The sequence below is a fragment of the Chaetodon trifascialis genome, chromosome 23, assembly GCF_039877785.1.
Source record: "Chaetodon trifascialis isolate fChaTrf1 chromosome 23, fChaTrf1.hap1, whole genome shotgun sequence".
NCBI lineage: Eukaryota > Metazoa > Chordata > Actinopteri > Chaetodontiformes > Chaetodontidae > Chaetodon > Chaetodon trifascialis.
In genome coordinates, this window is record NC_092078.1 from 4,013,733 (window position 1) to 4,039,142 (window position 25,410).

Genomic DNA, 25,410 nt, shown 5'->3' on the forward strand with positions numbered 1-25,410 from the left:
GATTTTTTTTAACGCTGGCTTTGCTAACTGTTAAAACGGAAGTTGTAGCTAATTAAACTAACTTGGCGCTAGCTTGGCGCTTTTTGGATTTAAGTGGCAAAAACAACACGCACTGCGGACAATTTGTCACTCTATTGCATTAGTTTATGGTATCTCGTTAGAATAACGGTCCACTGTGGCCTCCCTTAGTGCACCTCCCTCGTTCTATAGCAGCCGTTGGTGGGACGGAGAATGACGCAGGATTTTCACGGAGCAGCCGCTGCGGAGCTTTAAGTTTACATTGGCCGCTGTTGACATAAGCAGCCTACAGTGGAGGACTGCGGCGGGGCAAATCCGAGTCACAAGACTTCTCCGCTGAGCTGCACGGCTGCTTTCTCTTTCCACAGGTAAAGTCGGGCCTTAAGTTAGCCTCTTTCATCTTTTTTTATTCAGAAAACTACGCGCGGATAGAAGTGGGCTTCGCGCGGTGATGTGTAACTAAGTTAGCCCAACGGTTAAGTTGACGTATATTTCACGGCTAGTCGGTCGTCAGAGAGTAACGGCTAAACGCTTAAGCTAGGCTAATAATCTGCTTTTGCTCGGCCGCGGCATGTTTTAGCACCGTGACTCGTTTGTTTTGCCGGTTACAGTTGTAACCGCAGAGCCACAGGAGGAAAAGAAGCGCAAAAAAAGGAGCGGAAACGGTTGCGAAAACTTCCCTGTAAGTGGAGACGCGCTGTCATTGCTGTATGCTGCGGGTGTCCCAGCCGGCGGTTTCTCAAGCCCTCACCGGCTCTTCCGAGAATTAGTTTTGTGAAACTGCTGGAGGGGCAATAAGGACTTGTTGGATATTTTAACTGTTGTGGAAGAAGCCACTTTGGCTTCGCTGTGGTTCGGTGATAATGTCTCAGTTTTGGGCGAACTTGTATCGGAAATACGCCGCCGGCAGCCGCGGAGGTAAAGCCGATGTTTCGCCCGCAGCAGCTGTTAGACGCTAAAATCCCTCAGGCTGACGCTGTTTGTTGTGTCCGTAACAGGATTTGAGAGCATGGAAAACCCCGGCTACTGCTCAGGGAGCTTCGACGGCCTGCATCACCCAAGTGACGACGATGATGACGATATGGTGGACATCGCAGGAGCCACGCTTGACTTCTCCTCCACGGACGACGTGCCGCCTCTGAGCTCAGGTACCTGCGGTGCAGCTGCGGCTGGATGAGGGGCTCGGCCTCATCCAAGTGTTGGAGGGATAAAACTGTCATTTTCAGCCAGTTCAGGATAGTATGCAGACACAGAAGTGGGAGTTTTTCTGTGACTTTTTTTTTATAATGTTGCATAAAAGTATGGAGGGTGCCATGAAACACATCCTGAAATTCGCTTTAAGGCCTTTCAGAAATCTTAATATAAGTTCATTCAGATGTTTAAAATCATGTGAGGACATTAGGAGTGTCTGCAAGCCCCAGAAGTAAAGAAAAATCATGAATTAAGATCTCTGAAAGTCAGATCAGGGACAACAGGTTTAAGGCTCTGATTGTGTTTTTATATCCCCTCATTCCCTGTCTGCTCTCTGCTATCCACCACCTATAAAAGACAGTAAATGCTCCCCTAAAAGAGTCAAATCTAACATGCAGGCCCTGTATCGTCTTCTAAATGAGGGCATCACAGGGTTAATTTTGCTGTACATGCTGTTTTGGCTTTGCAAAACAGTTGCGTGAACAATAACTTGAGCTTTTTAGATTAGCTTTTTATAGAGGACAGTGCAGGAGAGGAAGCAGGTCAAAGGGCTTTTTTAAACAAGACGAAGCAGTTCAGTTAGGTATTAACATAAACATCAGATGTGTATCTTCTCTCTCATAGTACTAATCATCCACCTCTCCCCCACTAAAGGCCCTCTTGGTTGAATAGGTCTTGAATTCAGTTCCAGGCAGAAATAATAAGCCTTTGCTTCCTTTGAACCTCCATGTTTTGTTTGAGCTGAAAGATTTGAGAGCGGCAGCCCCGTTTCCTTCCTCTGTGGAGCTTTGCGACCTCCTGCAGTCGACCGTGGAGCTGCAGTTGACCTCAGGTTGTTGTTTTCTGACACAGAGAAAGCCGTTTCACACATGCTAGCGTGGCTACGTCGCTAACCTCAGGCTTATGCCCGTAATGGCTGGGTACAGTGAGTGTGTGTCACATGATTTTAAGTGAGTTGCAGTCATGCAGCTGAATAATCAGTTACCACCCGCTCACTCTGTCTCTTTCTCACACACACACACACACACACACACACACACACACACACACACACACACACACACACACACACACACACACACACTGACCATCTTGATTTGCTGTATTTTGGTATGACTTCTCCAGCAGAACATAAAACAACCATTAAAGTGAGTTATGGTGCTGGCAGTGTTTGTGGGAGTAGCTGTGACATCTGCACGAAGGCTGCCCGGTTACTGATGATGTCACTGTGACGTCAGCGGCTCTCCTTTCATACAACGAACGAGAGGAGATTAATTTCACATGGACACCTGATGACTGCTCTGCTTATGTCATCATGATGTCATCGGAAGAGCTCCGCCGTTCGCCGTGGCGATGCCTCAAGTTGGCCAATCAGAGCAGAGATCCAACAGCAATGTTGAGTGAAGACTGAAAATGTTAGCATGTAAGCTAGGGAGGCTGTTAGCATGTTTTGGGTTAGGAAAGGGATTTTTAGTCTTTGTTTTTTGAACTTCAAAGTGTTTCTAATTCCTTAAAAACACAGCAGGGCGTTTTGTTTTCCAGAAAAACATGTTCCTCCAGAAGTTAAGTAAAGAATAACGCGTGATCACATGTTTTATGTTGGAGATGCACACCGGCTGCTAACTGCTGTTCTGGTCTTATCAGATTATTGTTACGGGTCTTCCTTCCCTCGTCTAAACAAACAAATACTGAGAACAAGGCCGACTGCTGGTGCGTTCTGTTCTTCTGGTTGTTATCATGCAAACATCCCGAAGGTCTAAACCGTTTCCCAAATTGCGTCAACCCTATCTGCAGAGCTGTAAACATTGTTGTGCCTCCTCTTCAATGCAGCCTCAAGGGCGTTTATCATTTTGTCTTCTAACTTGTACAACAAATCAACATGTTAAAAACCACAGATTATCTTGATATCCAGGGGAAAAAAAAACACCATCATACTGTGATATGGGCTGCCTGGTTACTGCTGATGTCACTGTGATGTCGCCTCCACACCCGTTGAAGCTGAGAGCCCATGCCAGCAGGAAGGAAGCCTGGAGACGAGATTTTCTCTCAATGGATGTAGCTGCTGTCAGGTTTCCACCGTGTCAGCTTTTTGTGGGGAGTGAAGAAACAGCAGCCTCGTTTTCAAACTGACAACCATGTATTTTTTAAAATTGCCCTGTGGTTTGAAGAAAATCATAACCCAGAATCGCTTCAAGCACAAACACGAGAATCAGCAGAACTGGAGTTGCGAGGTTTATGCCTGACAGAAGTGCTTCGCTGCTCGGCCTCAGACTGATTATATCATGGCGTGTCAGGCTCGGGGGCAATCAGGAAGCGAGGCATCGTTAAGGTTTGGGATGACAGCCAAAAAAAAAACGGCGGTTGTGTCTGTGCCGGTTGCTCAGATTCAGGTGAACTCCAAGTGAAGCCACCTTTTCTGACCTTTTAGATTAACATCATCTCATCTCGCATCCCGTTTCCTTTTTAGCATTTCAGCTCACACTTCCTGCTTTCCCTCTCGGGTCAAGTGCGTCTGGGCTCCCTCGCTGCTCGTTAGCCTGCACTTGAACTTGTCGGCAGGCCAGTTTGCTCAAAAGCCGTTCCCAGCGCAGCCTTTAGCGGTTAGCTCTGTGGAAGCTGTTGGTCAGGGGCTCATTAGCCTTAGAGAGGAGAGTTTGGCCTTTGGGCTTTGACTCTGGATTAATATGAAGGAACGAGGAAGGTGTTCTCCAGCAGTGTGCAGTGCGTTTGCTGTCTGAAGCAAGACCTTGTTTGCGTCCGTCGGGTGAATAAAGGTTGAAACCTGCGTCGAGGTTCAGGGATCAGACGAGCCGAGCGTTTTGTGTTTTATCAAAAGAAAGACCACCTATTCCGTGAAGCTCTTCGTGGATGCGAGCATGTCTCTGCTTGTCACTGCTGTCTGGCTTTTGCCGCCCGTGTAATTTTTATTTATTTTTTTTTTCTTTTTCCAGAGAACAAAAAGACGGAAAGGAGGTGATAACAGCTCAACAAAAATGCATTCAGGCTAAAACTGTGCAGGCGCCGTTCACAGCGTCTGACTGATGTGCTCGTTTATTGACGCAGCTGAGCCTGAACCTGCTGGTTTTATGCACCGTTTTCTGCAAGTGTTTGAACTGATCAGCGTTTACAGCCGTTGGCTCTTAACACCACTCGACCCTCGACATTGTACAGATGTTTTATTGACAAGAGGAGGCAGAGATGAAGGAGCCTCTTGAAAGCCATAAAGCAGCTCTTGTCAGGTCCTGATTGCAGTTTGATTGAAGCTGAATGGCCTGTAACACAGAACGGTTTGAGGATTCGGTTGGAGCTCAAACAGCTTTGAAAAGAAAAGGAAAAAGTCCCACAGAAGAGGGAGTTCCCCACCGAGATGATACAGCAAAAAGAGGTTTGAACAGTCAGACCAAGCATGAACTCCAGCAGATGATGTTTTATGGGTCGGAGAATATTGAGTGAGTTGGGAAATACAGTAAATTAGCACTTTGTGCTTTGTTTCTTGGTTTTTATGAGGTGTCTTTATGTGTCGTAACTCTTTTTAATGCTGGGCATTTTATTTGTTTAAATCTGTTCCTGTTGCTTTATCGCCCGTGTTGTACAGATGAGGACGGCAATCATGTTTTTATTGCGGGTGATATTGACATCCATCAACTCGGCGCTGCTGCTGCAGGCCGTGGACTGACAGGATGTAATGATTGACAGGGGACGAGCCACAGCTTTTCTCTTTGAATACCACAGCGTTTACTTTGCTGGGTCGCATGTGGCAACGTAAACAGGAAATGGGGAGAAAATAGAAAAGAGATGAGTGACGGTGCATTGAATAGAGGGAAGGGCAGCTGTTTTCCGTTCCAAGAATGGCGAGGGCAGATTTGTGGAGTGTGGGAGGAGACCAACAGGCTGTAAAATCAAATATTTACCTGCGATTATCACAAACGCTTCCTTATACTGACTCAGGGGTCGGGGGAAGGTCGTCCAGGGGCCGTTTGAAAGCCGCGAACTTCACAACAGCTGTGGATCTGTCACGGCTCTGCCCAAAAATTCCTCCTTCATCCATGCGAGGAAGAGGGGATTTGCCGATTTGCTCCCTTTTCACAGCAGTGACCTTCGTCAGGAGCTACCAGTGCAACCACAGACGTGCTGGTAAACCCCGACATGATCCACTGGTTCAGCTGGAGGTTTAAAGTGTATTAATGCACTGTGTCAGCGTTATTCATTAGCTCTCCCAAACTAAAACAGGGAAGTGTGGTCAGACTCACGCTCGCCTCATCTTTCAAAGGTGTGACTGAGTGAGTCACCGCCGTCACCGCCAAAGAGACCTTTGAGCTTTTAATCTTTGTGCTTATGAGGTTTAATGCGAGATAAAACTTCAGGCATAAGCCTTTTAGGAGTGAGGTCACTCCTGAAGCCACGAGCAGGCAAAGCTTCAGTGTGCTGGATCTAATCTGCAGTTTCCTGTTTGTTATTATCATTTTTTTGGTTTAGACACCTTACTTTAGGGCATTTTGGCATGTTTAAAGGGTTTTTGCATCAGTATGTAATAAAAACCTTTTCCAAATGCTAAAAGTTTTCTGCTTTAGATCTGGAAGCATCTGATCAAAGAGTCCGTAAACAGGCCTCAGAATGTGATCGAATGCTCGATGCCAAATTTCAGGACTTGATGTACTCACACACGCGTTCCACTCAGATCTGTTTAGGTTCAGTGCCCGGCTTAGTGTCGCGGTGAAGGCGTACTGCCAGCGCTGTTCGGTCGAGATAAAAAGACATTTGGCTCCTGGCTGTGCGAAACTGTGACAAATGACTATAAATATAAGTTTTTTTATTAGTTTGGGCTGTGTGTCGTTTGAGTCCAACTAAACATCGATGAAACAAAACCCCGACTTAATAAAAATTCTTCAGAAGTCGTTGCCTTCCTGTAGCATCCGAGCCAGGTTTCCGTGAAGCCGTCTCTGCAGTTTTCCAGCTGCCGTCACATCCTCATATTTAAGGTTTCTTTCCAGCACGTGGAAAACTTCATCTCGCATGAAAATTAATCAAATCAGTTGCATTCCTTCTTTATTCAGTGACCTCTGACCCACTGAATGTCATCTAAAATCAAAGTAATGACAGCCCACGACAGTCGTCACAAGGAGGTCACATGAGACGCCAATTCACATGGCAACCAGACCTCAAGAGTCCAAGGTTCAAGCCCTAACTGGAGCCTGTGTGTGTGTGTCAGCCTTTTTCTTACGTGTGTGTGCAAGTCGTTCTGCAGTAGATAACACACCGTGGAGGTTTTGGCCCGCAGCGCTGCCGTCACATGACAAAGCAAGCGTGTCGGATTTTCCAGTTTTCTGTGCAGACTTAAGGGTGGAGGTGGGTTGATATACTGTGGAAATGTGAGATTATAGTCTGCGCCGTCCCCTCAGGACGCACACGCACACACACAGTGCTGAGCTCAGCATGACTTCCCCTGCTGGAGAACTCTGCTGCTGACCCATTTTCTGATTCTGGATCAGTCTGCACTGCGCACATGAAAGCGTAGACGGGACTGTTTTGCTTCAGGCTCTTGAGCTTGTAGTTCTTGTGTGTTCGGCTGCGCTCTTGTCTTTGGCACGGCCGTAACCCTGCCGTAGACCGGCAAGCAGCTTTTACTTCCTCTGAATCTGATGTTTCTGTTAACTCGTAGGACTTAAGTGTGAGGAATGTTGGCTTGTGGCCTTCACCAGGACTGGAGGTTTGACTGTGTAAAGCAGGGGTGGGCAACCTGTTCCACAAAGGGCCGGTGTGACTGCAGGTTTTTTTTCCAACCAAGCAAGAGCTCACAGTTTGACCAATCAGCTGTCTGAAGAGTGAGATCAGTTGATTGAATGAGTCAAGTCTGGTGTGCTGCTGCTTGGTTGGAAAGAAGACCTGCAGCCACAGCCGCCTCTGTGCACCTTGCCAGCAGGTGAAGTGGTGCCAGGGACGTTCTCCTACTTTCTGCAGTCGACTGAGAGAACCTGTTGCATTCATTCATTTTCCTGCAGGCCGCAGCAGACCAGCTTTTTTACTTCTGTTTTCACATACAAGCAAGTAAATGAAGCCATCAGACAGAAAGAAAAGGGTGGAATCGTCCAGTCCCGACCGTTCACTGTGAGCTCTCGCTACCACCACAAGAATTTGACTGAGGTTTAGCTCTATCTGCTTCAAATACACAGCACTGTGTGTCTCATGGAGGCCTAATTCAGCCCTTTTGTCTGAGAGGACAACACTCACTTCTCCTGAGGTCGTAGCAGGGTTTCATTTTAGCCCAGTGACACACTGGTAGCTTCATCATTCAGTGCCAGACTGGTAACAGTTTCATAAACCGAGTGCATTTTTGTTTGTTTAAGTTCTGTTCAGTCACTTTTTTCCCAAAAGCCCGCCCAGAGCTTTTCAATTCTCGATATTGAATAGGATTGTATTCCCAGAAAGGACTGAATTCAAAGTAAACATGGCCACAGCCTGACCCTGGCGCACAGGACTGTATATCACGCAGCCTTTCCTCCTGAAAACTATCAGGGTCCCGCAGGACTCAAAGGTCGAGACCTCATAAACACAAACACAATCATTTTTACGCCAGCAGCCTCCTCAGCCAATCAGAGAGAGCCCACGAACACTCAGGACCAATAAAAGGCAGTTCCCGCCAGCTCGACTTCCCAGTCAGATTAGCCAATGGTTGCTCACTTCCAGAGCTTCCCGGCCAATGAGCGAGTGCTCTGCAGGAGTCACGCTGACTGTGGGCTCTCAGTCTGGGGGCCCGGGATGAGAGATGAACTGGGAGTTCTGGACCCAGCAGCTGGACAAGGAGGTTCTGGTTGAAAACGGTGAGTGTGGGACTCTGCTCTGCCGTGGTCCGGATCCAAGAGAGGCTCCCATGTCAGACAGCTGACTAACACGTTATGCAGTGTGTACGTGTCACACGCCTTCGCTGCACCTGCCTCCACCTGCCGCTGCCTCTCCACGTGTTTAGACCGTGTTGTGGTGGAGGTGGTCGACCACGGTGGAGGTTAAAGCCCACTCCTGGCCCGCCAGCCGCTGAGTCATGTGGTCAGTGTTTCTGTCGTAGCCTGCATGTGAGGAGTCGTCTGTTTTGGCGCTCGGTGTGTGTGTACAGCTGTGTTTGACGCAGAGGTCTTCAGCAACAGGTTCACGCTGGATTCCAAACACTGTTATCTGGCGCGCATGTGTGTGTGTGTCGGTGCGTGTTGGTGCATGTCCTACTTCATGCGTTTGTCCGAGGGTGAACTCTGACCCCCGCCGCTTGTTTCTGCTGCTTTCATTCTGCTTTATCTTATCTCATGACGTCTTCAGCCGGCTGCAGTACTTCAGGCTCTGTGTTTGGGCTGTGTGATTGTACTTTGACAAGCCTCTGCTCAGTCTCTTTCAGCCGTAACGAATCACAGGGAACATTATTTATTATTTTTCCGTGTAAATAATCATCACATGTGCTGCTATTGTTCAAAACAGCTGGAAAACAGAGACTTCTAATCGGACAAAGGCTGGTAAGTTTTAGCCAGGGTGGATGATTTTCTTATCTTTTGGCCAATAGCAGCTGAACCAGCCGGACATTTTTGCTTTCCTGTACGGGGTCACACAAGGCAAGGCTGGCTGATGATTTGAAGTAAAAGGAAGTGAAACAAAGTGACTGTGGTTGTAGTTACATGACAAATATCATTACCGTCAGCTGACTCCCGTCTGCAGATAGGCTGATTGATCTGCAGAAGTACCAAACTTTGTCACCTCAAGTCACACTAGATGCTGCCAGTGTGCCTGTGAGCAAGGCACCTCCACCCCCAGCCGCCCCGGGACTCGTATGTCATAGTCCTGGATTCTTGTGCATGTTTGGTCAGTTAATGAGCAGGAAGTAGAGGCAGATTTTCCTGTTTGTCGGCGTCTCAGTGACAGTCACCAAAGACATTCCTGCCACTTGAAACCAGTTGAACTTGTCAGCTCGGGTGTATAAATGTTCCCTGTGTTTGAATGGATACCAGTGTCATGGTGGATGTGTGGCTGGTGTTTGTGAAGCAAACGTAACTCATCAAACCTCAGTTCTGCAGACAGGAAGCGCCACACTTGTCTCGTGTTTTCCATTAACAGTCGGCTCAGATGGTCGTTTTGGTCCCGCGGCGACTCGTCTCAAATCTGTTGTCAGGTGCTGACAGGCAGCAGGAATCAGAAGAGGCTTGATTTCCTGCGCTTTTTCCTTTTTCCGCCAGGAGCTGTTTTTGATTGGCTGTCTGGTAATCAATGCAGACCGACGCTCGGGCGCTGCCACGTACTCAAACTCGTTTATTGACAGTCGATCTCACAGCTTTGTGCGTTTGCCTTTGAGAAACGCTCATTAATACAGCAACATGCAACATGTTCTGCTGCTCTCTGAGCACACTTCTCCTCATTCAGCCAGTAACAACAGTCAGCAGTAATGCTGGCTCTGCTTCTGCTGGCACTTTCTCAAGGCCTGTGTGCTTTCTCATGTGTTTATATGTTCACAGTCCCAAGACAGTTCATGTTTTTGGTGAGCAAGACACGAGAAATATCCCAGTTTTCTTTGCACCACTTAACGTCCCGCTGCTGAGGCTCGAGGTGAAGCGTAATCTGCACCGCGCTGCTCGTTACATCCGGCACTTTCTTCAGCATTAGGTGGAAAGAACACTGCGGGGCTCTTCTTCTCGTTATGGTTGTGCAGATCGTAGATTAGATGTTGTTTAACGGATGTGATGAAACATGCTGAATCAGTTGACACTTGGCCTGGTAGATACACGTGACAACACTGAACCTGTCCAAGACACAAACAGGAGATCTGAATAATGGAATAACGCAGAATGAAGCAGGAGGCAGGTGATGTGTGTGTGAGGATGTTCATAAGCATCTCAAATCCCTCTCTCACTCCCTTTCCCTCCCTCCCTGCAGGAGGCTATGAGGAGTACAGCAGCAGCAGCAGCAGCAGCAGAGCAGCCGGTATGAATGGTAACGGCCCCAGTACACTCGTGGACCCGCTGGAGGACCAGCTGCCCGGACTGGGCACCTATGAAGACTTCAACACCATCGACTGGGTCAGAGAGAAGAGCAAGGACCGCGACAGACACAGAGAGGTACAAAGCTTTTAATGAAGGGAAGGCCGTGAAAACCTTATCTAGATCAGAGCTGTTTACTTCACCTGCGATAACAATCAGATATATGACAGGTGAAAATCGACCAGATTTGTCCTCTTCGCGCCCTGCTTAGAGTATGTATTTAAAGCTCCCACAGATTCACACATTGAAGCTGGAGAGTTGACATTGTGCACTTTGCTCTCGACCGCTGTTTTTCCTGCATAGGTCAGTGTTTTCAACAGTTTTTACAGCCACTATAAAATAAGTCATGATCACCAGGTGGAAGTTCAAAGGTGAAAGTTACAGGAGCTACAAAGTAAAAGTGCATCACTGGACTCATGGTCAAAGCAACACTGGAGCTTCTGTTTGAGGACCAAAGCAGCAACATAAATGTAAAGTGTCAGTGGTGCCATGGAAAGTCAGATAAGATGTGACATCAGCACTGTGTGATCTGTGTCCGTCCAGATCACCAAGAAGAGCAGGCAGTCGACGGTGGCTCTGCTGCACAGCGTCAGTGATGCCTTCTCTGGATGGCTGCTCATGCTGCTCGTGGGGCTCATGTCAGGTAGCGCACACATTCATCCTCACACACGTGGAAGAACCGCGCCGCTTCTCGACAGGATCTGGGTGGATGTTCGTTTCGAGCTGACGTAGCAGACGCGCGTTTAGTTTGAGTTTAATCAGCTCCACAGTAAATCCTGACGTTTAATCACAGAAGTGATCTGATGAAATTTATAGCACACTGAGTTGATCTGATGTCAGCGGTGCACCTTTCAGTCACGATCGTAATCTTTACACTGTCGATGGCAGCACCCACACCTCTTCATACCTCTCTGCACCTGCATCAGCTGCAACTTAATTCCCATGTGGTGACAGACAGCAGGTGTAGAGCAGCAAAATAGCTCTGACACTGCACTGAAAGTCGGCGGGTGACATGCATCTAAGCCAAAAAGTTACGTTTCCAGACAGAGCTGAGCCGTAAAGTCCTGCTCGTCGTCTGTCCCTGAACGCCTCCCTCTCTCGTCCAGGCGCTCTAGCCGGCGGCATCGACATCGCAGCCCACTGGCTGACGGACATGAAGGACGGGCTCTGCCTCATCGGCTTCTGGTTCAACCACGAGCACTGCTGCTGGAAGTCAAACGAGACGACGTTTCAGGAGAGGGACCGCTGTCCGCAGTGGCAGAGCTGGGGCGAGCTCATCACGGGGACATCAGAGGTAGGAGGACACTCCAAAACTGTCCTGCAGTGCTTAAAAACCATCAATCCAGACACTTAGACTCATGAAATTTACATCTAGCAGGCATGCTTTGCTTGTGAGGGCAAAGTCTGGCTGATAAATGCTAATAAATGATAACTTGCTGCCTCCAAATGTGTGAATTAAGCATGAAAACTAAACAAATTCCACTGAAGCTGATTTATTGTCTAAAAACAACCTCATTGTCGGTGCTTGAGACTTTCTGCTCACACGATGGCCATTTTCCCTCTTCTTCAGCTGGCAAGATGTCATATTCACACAATGATCGACTGTCATGCACGCTCTGATGTGCTCCACGCCACGAGCAGTCAGTGTCACAGGGCTGTGGCTCCATCTACTGGTTATAGGCTGCCATGACACGACAGCACGGCTGAGCCCAAGATGCTGAATTAATGAAACAGCTGTTCAAATCTAGTTTTTATCAAGTCTCATCTTATTTTCTGTGTGTCTGCAGGGCGCATTCGCCTACATAGTGAACTACCTGATGTACATCCTGTGGGCTCTGCTCTTCTCTTTCCTGGCCGTGGCGCTGGTCCGGGCCTTCGCTCCGTATGCCTGCGGCTCGGGAATACCGGAGGTAGATCTGCACTCACGATCACGACATCATCGTTTGGCGCATTTATCCGCCTGCGGATCATTTCCTCTCTTAATCTTTCCTTCATGTTATATTTCATTCATTATTGCTCGCTTTAGGAACGCTTGTGTTCACGGACAGGATTTACAGCTGCACGTAATTGTATGTAATCGCTCGTGTGGTTTTTATTTGTTTCTATTTTTTATGTCTCTGACTAAAAGCCATAAGAAAAGCTTAATTTATAGATCAGTCCTGCTGTTTGTCTGTTCCTCCCTTCCCTGCCCTGACAGCGCTCATTTGCATTGATTTACTTCATCCCCAAACTTAATTTTATCAATATGAATTCATTTTAACTGAACCGAACTAAACCTGAAAGCCCGCCCGGACCCCCTCCGTCCTCTCTGCTTCCCTGCCGTCGCTGTTTACTTTCTCCCCGTCTCTGTTTTTTCACTCTTTATTTCTGAGGAAGTGAAAAGCCGAAGATCCTCTTACGCTCTGGAAATACCGAACGTAGCACAAACACATGCGTCCTGGCTGCACATACACAGAGCAGAAGACACACAAACAGCAGGCTTCCCGGCACACAGACGCTCCCTCTCTTCGCTCCTGAAGGCCCCTGCTCGGGGGCCCGCGCACACCAGATTAACTGCTTATTTGAAAGACGAAGATCCACAACACAAACTTCTCTCCTTCCCTCTCCTCAGTGTTTACGCTCTCACTTTCCTTTTTCTGACACGCACATCCAAACTGATCCCCGCTGAACACAAACAGATGCGTAATCACAAACACGTCCTCCTCGTCTCCACGCACGCAGGCTAACCCGCACACACGCCGACTCTCCCCTGTTTCAGATCAAAACCATCCTCAGCGGCTTCATCATCCGCGGCTACCTGGGGAAGTGGACCCTGATCATCAAGACCATCACCCTGGTTCTGGCCGTCTCCTCCGGCCTCAGCTTGGGGAAGGAGGGCCCTCTGGTGCACGTGGCCTGCTGCTGCGCTAACATACTGTGTCATCTGTTCACCAAATACCGCAAGAACGAGGCCAAGCGGCGAGAGGTAGGCCCCTGAGGCAGATGGTGGGAAGTGATAAATAATGAGGCTTTATGACCAGTAATGCTTTCATTGTTTAGTTTTGGAGTTGAGCAGCAGAGATGAGATAGATGTCCTATTTTGCGAAGCTCCCTTAAAGCAGCATGTTGAGAAAAGATGTGTGTGTTACAGATTCTGCGTTTGTTCACACGTAGTTTTGTACAACAGTGTTAACTAAATGATGTGCAGCTACACTTATAGTCTCGTGACTTCTGTGATGCAGAAAACACTCTGAATCTCAGAGTTTGATGATAAAATCAGTCGTGCAGTTTCGTGGAATTCACCAAATGTGGATGCAATTTAGAAAAATCAGTTTTTCTTACAATTAGAAGCCTTTTTTCACTGACGTGAAAAAGCTCCGTCTGCTTCTGCTCAAGCTTCGTAAACAAGGGCGAGAGAGAAACGTGAGAGCGGCCTCCATCGGGCCGGCTCGTCGCTGTGATGAAGAGCGGCGCTGCGTTGCTTCACATTCATTGATATTTGTTACGTTTTCAGTATTTTCCTCCAGAACTGACATTTTATACACATAATTACGATCTCTCGCTGATTACAAAATCGCTGAAATCGTAAAACACGTGATTCAAAACAATTGAAATCGAAAACAGAGAATTTGGGATAGAGTAAAAGCGAATCTGGAAAAGATTAAAACAGATTTCACAGGGCTTTGGCTGTTGGTTCTGAAAGTCGGGTGGAAAACACTTGGGACGTCTGTCTCATAGTCTTTGAACGCACCATCTGAAATCCCAGAAAAACAGCAGCTAATCTTCAAATAAATGACTGAACTGCAAGAAAGGGAGTAACAGCTCCTGTCATGAATTGCTATCAGCTTGATTCAGACGTTTTCCTCCTGTGAAGGTGTTATCGGCGGCGGCGGCAGTGGGCGTGTCCGTGGCCTTCGGCGCTCCAATCGGAGGAGTCCTCTTCAGCCTGGAGGAGGTGAGTGCCGCTTATTAACGAACGTTTCCTCTTGATTAGCTGATTCGAGTCATTTCTCTGGTAATCGTCCGCCTGCATCTATTTGACAACATCAGGGGATATCGAATGCAACACATGACCTGAAACACACCACAATTACGCAGCACGTCCTTTGATTCTCTTTGCGAAACGTATTTAATAAGAGCGAATCACGCGAAGCAGGATGAGGGAGGATGGGACCGTCTCGTGCCAGCTGATTTATCAGTACCAGATAAGAACAGTGGTCTGGACTGGCTGTAATGGCTCTCCGCTGCTTGTTTAGTCTCTCTTCAACATGTGGCTGGGCGCTGGCACCTTGGCGGGAAAAACCAGCAGAAGCTCTGCACGCTGATACTTTGGGAAATAAACGAGTCCTGGCAGCTTCAAGCTGCGCTGAAGGGATAATCCAGAGATTTGTGTTCATCGCACGAGAATGCAGTGATGATTTCTTTGTTTTTGTTCAACGCTTTTTGAAGACATTTTAACCAGAAGCACAGTTTTATGAAGCGTTCCTGAGCTCATGCAGTAATTGCCTTCATCCAATCATGTGCTCACAAAGGGGTGAGCCTCCAGGATGCCCCTTTCACACCCAATCGCTCACCTGTTACCAATGAGCCTGGTCACCTGTGGAATGATCCAAACAGGTGTTTCTGGAGCGTCCCACCTCTTTCCCGGTCTGTTTTTGCCCCTGCTGCAAAACGTGTCGCTGCACCAGATTCACAGTGAGCATAAATGAGCAAAAATCGATGAAGCTGATGAGTTGAGACCTTCAATACGTCGCCGCCGTGCTGTTTTTAATCGAGCACGTGTCAAAAGGGATTAACAAATTATCACGTTGTGCTGTGTTTACTGAGGTCTTAGTTGTGGTTGTGCAGACGCAGCTAGTCTGAGCATCTGGAGTCCAGATCATTCCAAAACAATTAAACAGAAGAGAGACCCCGGCGTATCTCTTCATCTATGGAAACCATGGGTGGTGAGCTGTGTCTTAATAATGATGTAAATGGCACCACCAGTGCTTCCTCTCTGCAGCTGCTTCCCACTAAAAACAGGCTTTTCACAAACTTCTGGAGACACTTTTGAAAGAGAGAGTTTGAAACTTCCCTGACGGAGCTTCTCTCTCAGCTCGTGTGTCATACGCTGTCCTCTGTCCTCCAGGTGAGTTATTACTTCCCTCTGAAGACGCTGTGGCGCTCCTTCTTCGCCGCCCTGGTCGCAGCCTTCACCCTGCGCTCCATCAACCCGTTCGGAAACAGCCGCCTGGTGCTGTTCTACGTGGAGTTTCATGCCCCGTGGCACCTGGTGGAGCTGGCCCCCTTCATCCTGCTGGGGATATTCGGCGGCCTCTGGGGGGCGCTGTTCATCAAGGCCAACATCGCCTGGTGCAGGAGGCGTGAGTAGTCGTGGAGAGTGTGTGTGTGCGTGTGCGTGTGCGTGTTTCCTTTCCTTTCCGCCCTCAGTGTGCCTCTAAGCAGCGTTCATCTTCTCTCGCAGGTAAATCTACTCGTCTGGGTCATTACCCCGTCATCGAGGTGCTGGTGGTGGCGGCTCTGACCGCCGTGCTCGCCTACCCCAACAGCTACACCCGGATGAGCGGAGCCGAGCTCATCTCCGAGCTGTTCAACGACTGCTCCCTGCTCGACTCCTCCCAGCTCTGCGGCTACAAACAGGTCCGCCACCACCGCCGCCGCTTTGCGTGCACAGCTGTTAAAGGCAGAGTGAGCGGGATTCGCCATTGAAACGACATACAGGCTCATCGCTTATGACCCGCGTTCTGTGGTGCTGTATTAATCTGCAGGGACACCGCTCTCTGCTTGTAGTTTGAGACGTTGCTGGGCGTTAACCTTCGGGCAGTGGGTGTGAACCCCGCAGCCAATAACCACGCACAGCGTGTGAGGACGGGCCAATAGAAACGTAGCGACCAGGTGGTGGATTGTGGAGTCGCTGAGGCGGGAGGAGGGACCAGCTTTGGATGCTGGCAACCCGCAAGGGACCAATCCGGCTCATTCTGCCTTTAAGTGATTTCATGTGTACTTTCTGCCATTTTCTCTGCCTAACTTTAACTTCTAACCCTCTTTTTGTTCCTCTCTGTCTCTTCCAGCCAGCCAACACATCAGAAACAGGTGTAGGTAACAGCCTGGCCGACCGGCCTGCAGGAGAGGGCCTGTACACCGCTCTGTGGCAGCTCGCCCTGGCTTTAGTCTTCAAGATGATGATCACTGTGATCACCTTTGGCATGAAGGTTGGCCCTGACGCACGTTAACACAATGTCGATGTGCTGCTTCCTGATTAACCGCCGTCCCATGGCAGATCTGCACAGCCACAGCTGTCTCTGATATGTCTGGAGGCGGATTTTGAAGCGGCGTCATAGTTTCACTCACGGCTCATCTGGCCCACTTTGCAGCTCTGATGACGTGGAGTTGAACCTCTGGAGGCTTTTTGGGTGATTTACGTGCTGAGTCACAGCAGCATGACTCACTGTCCTGTGGCTCCTCAGAGGGTCAAGCTGGTGACTGCGGGGTTTGGATGTTTATGAAGAAAGATTGTTCTCTGAACTGAAGTGAGGGGCGATGCCCTTCATCTGGCTGAAATGGGAAAAATGCTTTTAGCGTTTCTGTTCAGTCAGTGTCTCTTAAAGTTATCTTTCCTGCTGGCAGCTCTTTATCTCCTCAGCATTGATCAGCAGCATACAAGCACTGAATATGTGGTTTATAACACAGACATGACATGGAGCTGCCCAGAATGCATCAAACTATAGCTGGGGAGTAAACATATTCCAAGATCCAACATTATTATGTTGTTATTATGTCCAAAAGACATATTCTGTGTCATCCAGACCACGTTCGATGTCCAACACAGCAAAACAACTTTGCAGTGAATTTAGAAAATTGCTCAAGGCTGGATGGCTGAAAACGTTTTGTGCTGTGCCAGACAGCTGACTGAGACTCCCAGAGACCCCGTCCCAAAAGGCAGTCATCCAAAGCATAAATGTGGCACCTCAATGCGTCAGTCAGCCTCACAAATACGCTTCGTCTTGACAATAAAACTTAAAAAGTGGAGTCTTTTACTGCTCGATGAATCGAGCTGCTGATGCTTCATCTCCGTCTGTCCCTACAGGTTCCCTCTGGCCTCTTCATCCCCAGCATGGCGGTTGGAGCCATAGCTGGCAGGCTGCTGGGTGTCGGCATGGAGCAGCTGGCCTACTACAACCACGACTGGTTCATCTTCAAAGGGTGGTGCTCGCCGGGCGCCGACTGCATCACCCCGGGGCTCTATGCCATGGTCGGAGCCGCCGCCTGTTTAGGTGAGACATGAGATTGGGCGGCCAGAATGAGGCGTCGTGGTGAGCAGCTCAGATATCCAGAAGCAGCCTGGAATCGATCAAACGCTGCTGGATCGGGATGTTTTCTGCAAGCCTTCCCGAGGGAGAGACTGGTTTCCAGTCCCTTAAATCAAATTTTCTTTAAAAAATCTTTCATTTTGGACCCAAAGCAAATCAGCAGATCGAAGCATTTTAATAAAAATAAGGTTACAAAATAAGGATTTTTGGGCTGAAATGTAGACAAGCGCTTTAAAAGGGTGGTAATTTGTAGTGTGTCACCAATTTCTGATTTATTTGTTATTGAATAATTTTCATTCTTGTTGGATCAGTTGAGTTTTTGCGAAAAGAAATCAGCAGATGTTTGGTTTCTGTGAGGATTCGTCCCATCACTCCTTCAAATGACACACTGGGAACAAATATAAAAAAGGCCCCAACTGAATTACGTCCTTCAGCACGCCGTCCAAAATGGCATTTTTCCCGCGTTCGCTGTTTTGTGAGTGATGAAGGATGGCGAGAACGGAGCGTTTGCTCGACGGCCGAGTGAAACAGATGGCCGCTGAATCCGCAGAGCGTCAGTGACCGGCCGCAAAATTTAAAGTCATTGTTTCTGAGATATGTTACTGATGCGTTGACGTTGGTCTGAACCAGTTCAGTGCACGCTGTGTTTTATGATCGCTCTCATTATGCAAATGGCCGAGAATCACTTCCAGCACCGAGGAGATATCAAAGCCAGTGGTCGTATTCTTTTAATGGCTCCACTGTTTGTCTCTCTGTTTGTCATATCCTCGCTTGGCTTTCAGAAAGGCTGTCAGCAGCAGTTACCCAGAGGCTGTTCGCATCCTTAAGCTCCTAAATTACAAACGTTTTCTCATTACTTTTGCCTTTAAGCAAATGTAGATGATGGTACACGTCGCAGCTCCCCGTGGGAGCGTTTGTTTATCTGTTTATTGTTGTTATTCTATTCTTTATTATCGACTGTGATGTGTCTGTGTTACTGTGCGTTTTTTGTTTTATGTGAGCTCACAAAACCAAATTTCTATCACTCATCTCTAATGTGAGCATGTGAACGTTGTCCGGACCCTCCTCAGGCTGACAAAAAGCCACCAGTCACCAGCCGGAAACTGGCGAGCCTCTCGAGCAGGTCGGGCTGGCCGAGGCGAGTTTTGAGAGCATGTAATCATCTCCATTTTTCCTCTTTTGAAGCTCTGGGCTGCTAACAAAAGAGCGCCTGTTGTTTTTTTATCCTCCTAAATATGGATGTGTAGCACTCTTTGATGTCTGCTCGCCTTCAGCTAGTTGTTTAGAAGAAGGAAGCCACAGAAGGTGAAGCAGACAGTTAACAGTGCACCTCCCAGCGAGATGATTATAATTTGACTCAGGGTGGAACCGCTGACCTAAACTGCGTTTCTCTGTCACCATGTGGGACAATGAAGAGCTCAAACCTCCAGCGTCCAATCATAAGTGATGATATAACTCCAGGAAAATGAATCAGACAGTGACTCAGCAGAAAGGACCTTGAGTCACCTGCTTTACTTCACCCCCTCCAGGTGGAGTGACTCGCATGACGGTGTCGCTGGTAGTCATCATGTTCGAGCTGACCGGCGGTCTGGAGTACATCGTCCCCCTCATGGCCGCCACCATGACCAGCAAATGGGTTGCAGATGCCTTCGGAAGAGAGGGAATCTATGAGGTGAGGCGTTTACAAGAGCGATGTGGTTCTCCTAAGTGTGAGATGTCGCAGCACGCGCCCGCCTGAAGGCCGTAGGTTTGAGCTTTTCGATGCTTGTGCAGGCTCACATCCGGCTGAACGGGTACCCGTTCCTGGAGCCCAAAGAGGAGTTCGAGCACAGCAGCCTGGCGGTGGACGTGATGAGGCCCAGGAGGTCGGACCCGGCGCTGGCTGTGCTCACGCAGGAGGGCATGACTGTGGGGGAGGTGGAGGTGTGGTCGCACGCACGCACGCACACACAACAGCATGCAGATCATAACACACACTTATGTCAAAGCAAACGTGTGCAGGTACGATCGATCGTTTGTGGCTGTGCCATCTTTCACGCATTGGTCGTCTTCGTCCCCAGGCCTTGGTGGAGTGCACTCACTACAGTGGCTTCCCTGTGGTCGTCTCTCAGGAGTCCCAGAGGCTTGTGGGATTTGTGCTCAGAAGAGACCTGCTCATATCAATTGGTGAGAGCTCTGTGTGTGTGTGTACATGGAAATATACCTGCTGTCCATCACAATAAGAAAGAACTTCCTCTGACGGCTTTGAACGCACAGTGAAGCTTCAGTTGTACAATATAATTTTATTTGATTCTTATTTGCTAATTCATTTCAGACAACGCCCGAAAGCGTCAGGAGGGCGTCGTCAGCGCCTCCAAAGTCGTCTTCACCGAGCACGCTCCAGCCCAGGCCTCCGATGCGCCGCCGCCCCTCCGCCTCAGAGGCATCATGGACCTGAGCCCCTTCACGGTCACCGACCACACACCCATGGACATCACCGTGGATATATTCAGGAAGCTGGGGCTGCGCCAGTGTCTGGTCACACACAACGGGTGAGGGCACACCTGATACTGTTCACTATTGTCACTATGCACGAAGCGGCCACGCTCCCACGCTCGTAAGTCTGAAAGTGCGATACGCTCAGGAAGCTGAGCTTAAGGAGGGACGGAGGTCATGACGGATGGATGTGTGGGAGAGCCGCGGGTCATTCTGCTGTCAGTTAGGGAGGAGGACACCGGCGGCTAATGGACGGAGGAGAGAGCATGGATAAATCTTCAGGTGTATTTTCCCAAAGCTCTTCACCGCCGCTGACCTCGTTAGCGTGAACTTTATGCTGTTAGAGCCCCTCTGTCCGTTGATGTAGTGCCTTTGGGGCATTTGGATGTTTTTTAATGGGAAACATCCGTCTACACAATCGGCAGCGAAGCTCGCTCAGTTGCGAGTCCACGCCGCAGAGGAAGAAGAACAGCATTCTCTCATTTGGTGTCAGACCAGTTTCACGCTGCTCTTTTATTTCATGTAGCCTCTAAAATCCAATCTGCCACTTCAAAGCGATCAAGACACGATTTCTGGAAACAGAAGAAGAGTGCGTTCCCTCTTTTTCTGCGACGCCCTCTGAGCATCTGTTAAAGGAAACACTGAAGCTTTGAGGAGAGGTGTGTTTGTTAGGATGTCCTGCAGCACTGATGTGGATTGGACGGCCATCTGAACGCAGAGTATTTCAGGGCTGCGATTGGTGTGTTGTAGTTCACAGGATCATAGCAGTTTGCACACATGTAACAGTATAGCTCGTGGTTTCGCTTTGCTTCTCGTTCCTGACTCACAGGGAAATCGTTTTCCGGCCAGAAAGCGTCGACTATGCCGGTTTTTGTTGAGCTTTCAGTCTGAGGCTGATAAACTGAGACTGATCAGCCACTGAGAAGTGGGCCGACATGGACAGATACGTAGAAAAGAGATAAGAGAGGGCGCGAGTGCTGAGGCAGAGAAGCTGAAAAACAAAAGAAATGCTACAGGAAGAAAGAGAGAAGAGGCAATTCTTCTCGTTTCCACTAATTCTCTCATCGTAGACTCGCATTATTTAGTGGGATTATGGGGGTGGTCACTAGATCAAGAGCCAAGTACACACAGCTGCCATCTTAACTGCTTCATGTGAGGGTTAGATTCAAGGAGTCCAGGCCAAAATACTCAACTTTTAGTCTGTAGAACAGCTCAAGTGTCCCTCCACTCCACTGGAGCCCACACTTTCCATAATGCAACGCGACAGCATCTTGGATTCCACCCTCCCGGCCTGCTAAATCTACACTATCGCAGCCCAGTGCTCGTGTTTGTCGTTTTACCAGCACAGCTGTAGCCCAGAGGTGAAGTAAGCTCACTGAATCGACCGTAATTCAAACCAAATCTGAGAGGAGGAGAAGAAGCGAACGTCAGCCACCATGACGGGCGTGTAGCCGCCTAGCTCGCACGGCAGCCGGATTCAAGAGATAACGCGAGACCGCCAGGTCCAGGTGGTGCGTTTGTGGCCCAAACACAGTTGTTTTGGACCAGTTAGCATCTTAGGAGGAAGCTGTGGCAGCTGCAGGTGTGACAGCAGAGGGAGAAGCGAGTGCTCAGCTAAAGATGTTAGCGCAGATGCTGCTGCCAGTTTCCCAGGACGTTTCCGTGTGACAAACCATCTGCGTTGTTAGGGCCACTCGCTGCCTTGCCCATGGGCACGTTTGACCTCACACACGGCCATTGACAGGCTGCTGACAGGTCTTGCTCAGATTTGCCTCAGATGGGCTGCTTGTTGGCCTGTAACAGAGCAACGGGGCTTTTTTGTGGATTCGTGAAAAACATCTTCTGAGAAATCGCACGTTGTTTGTGGGACAGATGGTGAAAGGGAACAAGAGGCGCCGAGAAGGGGCTGGGTGAGGGGAAGGTTCGGCTTCGGGCGAGGAGGGAGATTTAATTGAATATGACTGAAAGCTGCTGTTTGCTGCGCTGGATGGGCAGGATTTGTGCTTTCACGTGTGGTTTCGAGCCAGTGAATCAGTCATTGTCGGGCTGAAGCGAGTTTACACACTCAGAAGAAAAGCCCCTCAGGCTGAAGATCTCTGCGGTCGTCCTCTGAGATGAATACTGTTAATTTCACCACGCTGACTGGCAACAATGGTATTTTCCCAGACTATCTTTAGTTTGTGTATCTTTATTATATTTAGCTCAAGGTCGCCTGGTCGGCAGCAATCATACCCCGTCGAACTCAAAAACACCCCTCGCTGGGTTTGTTTCTTTTCTTTTGTCAGTTTCACTTTATCTTGCAAAACAGGAGCTTTACTCAGAAATCGAATACATAATTATGCCAGAGCCCACAAAAACATCCCCTCAACCTTGAAATTTCAGGAGTTTGGGGTTATTTTTTCTGGTGCCCTGTTTTTTTTCTCTGTTAGTGATCCCCTCCACGCCGGCCGGCCGATCAGTTCCATCAGGTCGCTTTTTGTGTGGATGATTCAAAGCAGTTTATTCTCATTGGGTGTCTTCTGAGGACACTGTGCATTTTCTAACAATACTCAGAAGCTGCTTGTTATTATTTTGTTCTCTGTTGAAGTGGAAGTCTGGTGATACTCTATATTTTTGTTATTGCCAACATCTTCTATGAAAAAGACCAACATCAGCCGTGTGTTCGTGCGATTACGTGCTCTGTGGCTCTCAGCCTCATCGGTTCCTGTTGAAGATGTGCTCTTTAAAAAATGTTAAATATTCTCCTGTGGCAGGTTTAAGCTGCCGATAGTCAGTAAATACAGTATTTACAGCAGCTGGACGCGTTTGTCGGATTACAGCGACGTCTCAGCCTTTAAATTCTTTGAAATTCTTTGGCGTCGACCACATAACTTCTGCTAAATGACCCTCCATAATCACAAGTGACAATAATGGGATAGTGGTAAATGGTAAACTGGCTTTTGTTACTTTATTTACACAACAAAAGCAAAATCTAATCTAAGGTTTGCTAACGATACCTAGCATTGGCCACAGACCCAGTGACTGAGATTCAGCATTTGACTTGTACCTCGCTCTGAGGCGAAGCTGTTCCTCAGCCCACGTCTTTTTATTGTAGCGTACAGGCTCATTTCCCTCTGCCGGCCCCATTGTTGTCTCGCAGCGGAGTGAAATGTTCTGGGAGTATTGCGCAATTAATGGCTGCACATCAAGGGACGTGGCGACGCGCAGAAGTCTCAGTTTGTTCGTAGCTCGGCTCAGCAGCAGCCACAGTTCGGGACAGCCCGCATGTGTGAGGATACGTGTTTACTCGGGTGATGGCGAATGCGTGTGAGCATCTTCAGCGCGTTTCCATTTACATAACCTGTAAGAGTGAAGCACCGCCCCCGTCTTACCCACAGCTCTCTCTCTGCTGCGGGTCTGGCTGCCTGAGAATTATTCCCAAACAACTGATTTGCGCAATCAGCTTGTTGTGCTAACCTCAGCACATGTTGCTAATTGCGTGCGACTAAAATGTGTAGTCCGTGTGCGGTGGATCGTGACGCTTCGGCAGATGAAACACCAGCTGTCACCTCCCTCGATAGAAAGGACACGAACGCTGGAGGAGCTAGATTTGACTTGATGTTGCTCAGTTCGTGCTCTTGTTCCAAGCTGTCCCGATTGCGGCGTGAAGGTATTTAGAGCTGATGTGTCGGCTCTGGTTGGCTTTATCGTCATCAGGCCTCCTTCACTCTGTTTACTCTGTTTCCATGGTCTCCTGCTGCTTCCCTCTGGGACTGTCATAAAACCTCAATGTCAAGACAGGAGGCCTCCACTCAGTGTATGTGTCTCTGCTTCCTGTCCCTCCTTTGATTTCCAAGACGAAGCAAACAAGTATGAAATGAAGTAATGTGCTTTTCCTTGACTCGTCCTCTCTCTGTCATTAGGAGGCTACTGGGAATCATCACCAAAAAGGATATACTGAAACACATGGCGCAGATGGCCAACAGAGACCCTGACTCCATCCTCTTCAACTGAAGCCCCCCGTCCTTCCTCTTCGCCATCCTTCCGCCTGTCCTCTGTGGACCGGGGGACGAGGAGACACCAGCTCGTACACCCGAACCAACAAATCGCACCTTTACCTCCTCAACTTTTAAAAGGCTGTTCAGAGAGAGCCAAGTAAGTCGAGTTTGCACAAGAAGAGAGAACAGTGGAATTTTTTTTTCTTTTGTGTGTGTGTGTGTGTGTGTGTGTGTGTGTGTGAGAGAGAGAGAGAGAGCGAGATGGAGGCGTTTGGCTGTCCGTTAGAGTGTGCACCACTGAAGACAAAAAACAGAAAAGCTCTCAGAAACAATGACTCATCTGACACTGCACATTCGTGTTCGAGAGGACGGACCCAGAAGGACGTAGGACAAATACACGTGAGACATAAGTCAACGGAATATTTCACATCTGCTCCTTTTCCGTCCTCCTTTCTTTAATAAAGTCCACAGATGAAGAAAAAAAAACGTCATCCTCCACAGGCCGCCTGGCTTCTCTGCTACACCTTAAGAGAAAAACATTTTGAAAGGAGGTGGAGGTGGGAACAGATACTGACAAGAGGAGGAGGGGGGAGAAATAATGACATGGGGAGATAAAGGGAGGTCTGGGGAGCTCCGTGCCTGCCCTCCGGCCCCTCACGGCGAGCCCAGGCAGAGTACTCTGAGCTGGGCTGATGGATGTGCAGCCACCTCCCCCCCTCCACCTCCGCTGTCCTCCCTCCCTCTGTGAGGTTTCCTGCAGCCTGAGGCGAAGCATACAGGAGTGTGAGAAGAGGATCTAATACACACACTTACACTCCATTAAGACTCCATGACAGCCTGGGAACTGTCCACAAATGTCTTTTTGTCATAAAGACTCTTGAGATTCGTAACACGGCGCGAGACTCCGTCCTGGGAACTATGCAGTGCTGTCTCTCCATGTGTTCTCCGACAGAAATCATGCACACGCAGCGACGACGCTGCGAAAACCATGCCATGCCTTACGGGAAGGGGCTTCAGGGGCTTCTCGGGCCGTTGTGGAAGGGCTTAAAAATGCAAAGAGAGAATCATGACAGATTAATTTATGTAAATGTAAAATTGTTCGTCCCACTAAATTATTTCACTGACTTAAACGAGTGTTTCCTGTCTGTTATTTCTTTGTTTTGTGTCCTCGTCCGGTGTGGTTCCACGCCAGTAAGCGGATTTGTTGTTTGTTTCTTTCTCTTGTCCCTGTTCACAGATTATTTACTCCGACAGTATGAGATGAAGGATGCAAAGGGAGACAAAGACAAATCTGAATCAGCTTCAGCTGTAGATCCCTGGTGTTGGTAGGAATTCATCGTCTCGCTCGTGGACACAGCTCAGACGTTTTATCACCGTGCAGCTCCCTGTTGATCGTCTCTCATGAGCAGAATAATATTATTCCTGACTATTTTTAACTCTTTAAAGTCTGGG

General features: G+C 48.6%; 1 protein-coding gene across 2 annotated transcripts; it reads left to right on the top strand.

The window, feature by feature from the left end:
• Positions 1-59: 59 nt before the first annotated feature.
• On the top strand, positions 60-25,088 carry clcn5b (chloride channel, voltage-sensitive 5b). 2 transcript variants are annotated; one of them, XM_070993297.1, is made up of 17 exons: positions 60-386; positions 1,017-1,166; positions 10,114-10,295; positions 10,761-10,860; positions 11,324-11,511; positions 12,005-12,127; positions 12,976-13,182; positions 14,071-14,151; positions 15,325-15,559; positions 15,661-15,836; positions 16,268-16,408; positions 17,284-17,470; positions 19,036-19,178; positions 19,280-19,429; positions 19,567-19,672; positions 19,821-20,037; positions 23,884-25,088. In XM_070993297.1, exons 2-17 carry the CDS (start codon positions 1,028-1,030, stop codon positions 23,972-23,974), a joined length of 2,466 nt encoding a protein of 821 aa, XP_070849398.1. In that variant the 5' UTR covers positions 60-386; positions 1,017-1,027; the 3' UTR covers positions 23,975-25,088. The 2 variants fall into 2 exon arrangements, with proteins under 2 accessions (XP_070849398.1, XP_070849397.1); XM_070993296.1 differs by lacking the exon at positions 60-386 and adding an exon at positions 721-936.
• The last annotated feature ends 322 nt before the right edge of the window (positions 25,089-25,410 follow it).

What these genes read in the sequence shown, in the direction of transcription:
- clcn5b (XM_070993296.1), top strand. Translation starts at nt 882, where the DNA reads ATGTCTCAGTTTTGGGCGAACTTGTATCGGAAATACGCCGCCGGCAGC. An exon ending in TCATCACGGGGACATCAGAG is followed by an intron (nt 11,512 to 12,004) that starts GTAGGAGGACAC and finishes GTGTGTCTGCAG; the next exon opens with GGCGCATTCGCCTACATAGT. An exon ending in AGCTCTGCGGCTACAAACAG is followed by an intron (nt 15,837 to 16,267) that starts GTCCGCCACCAC and finishes TGTCTCTTCCAG; the next exon opens with CCAGCCAACACATCAGAAAC.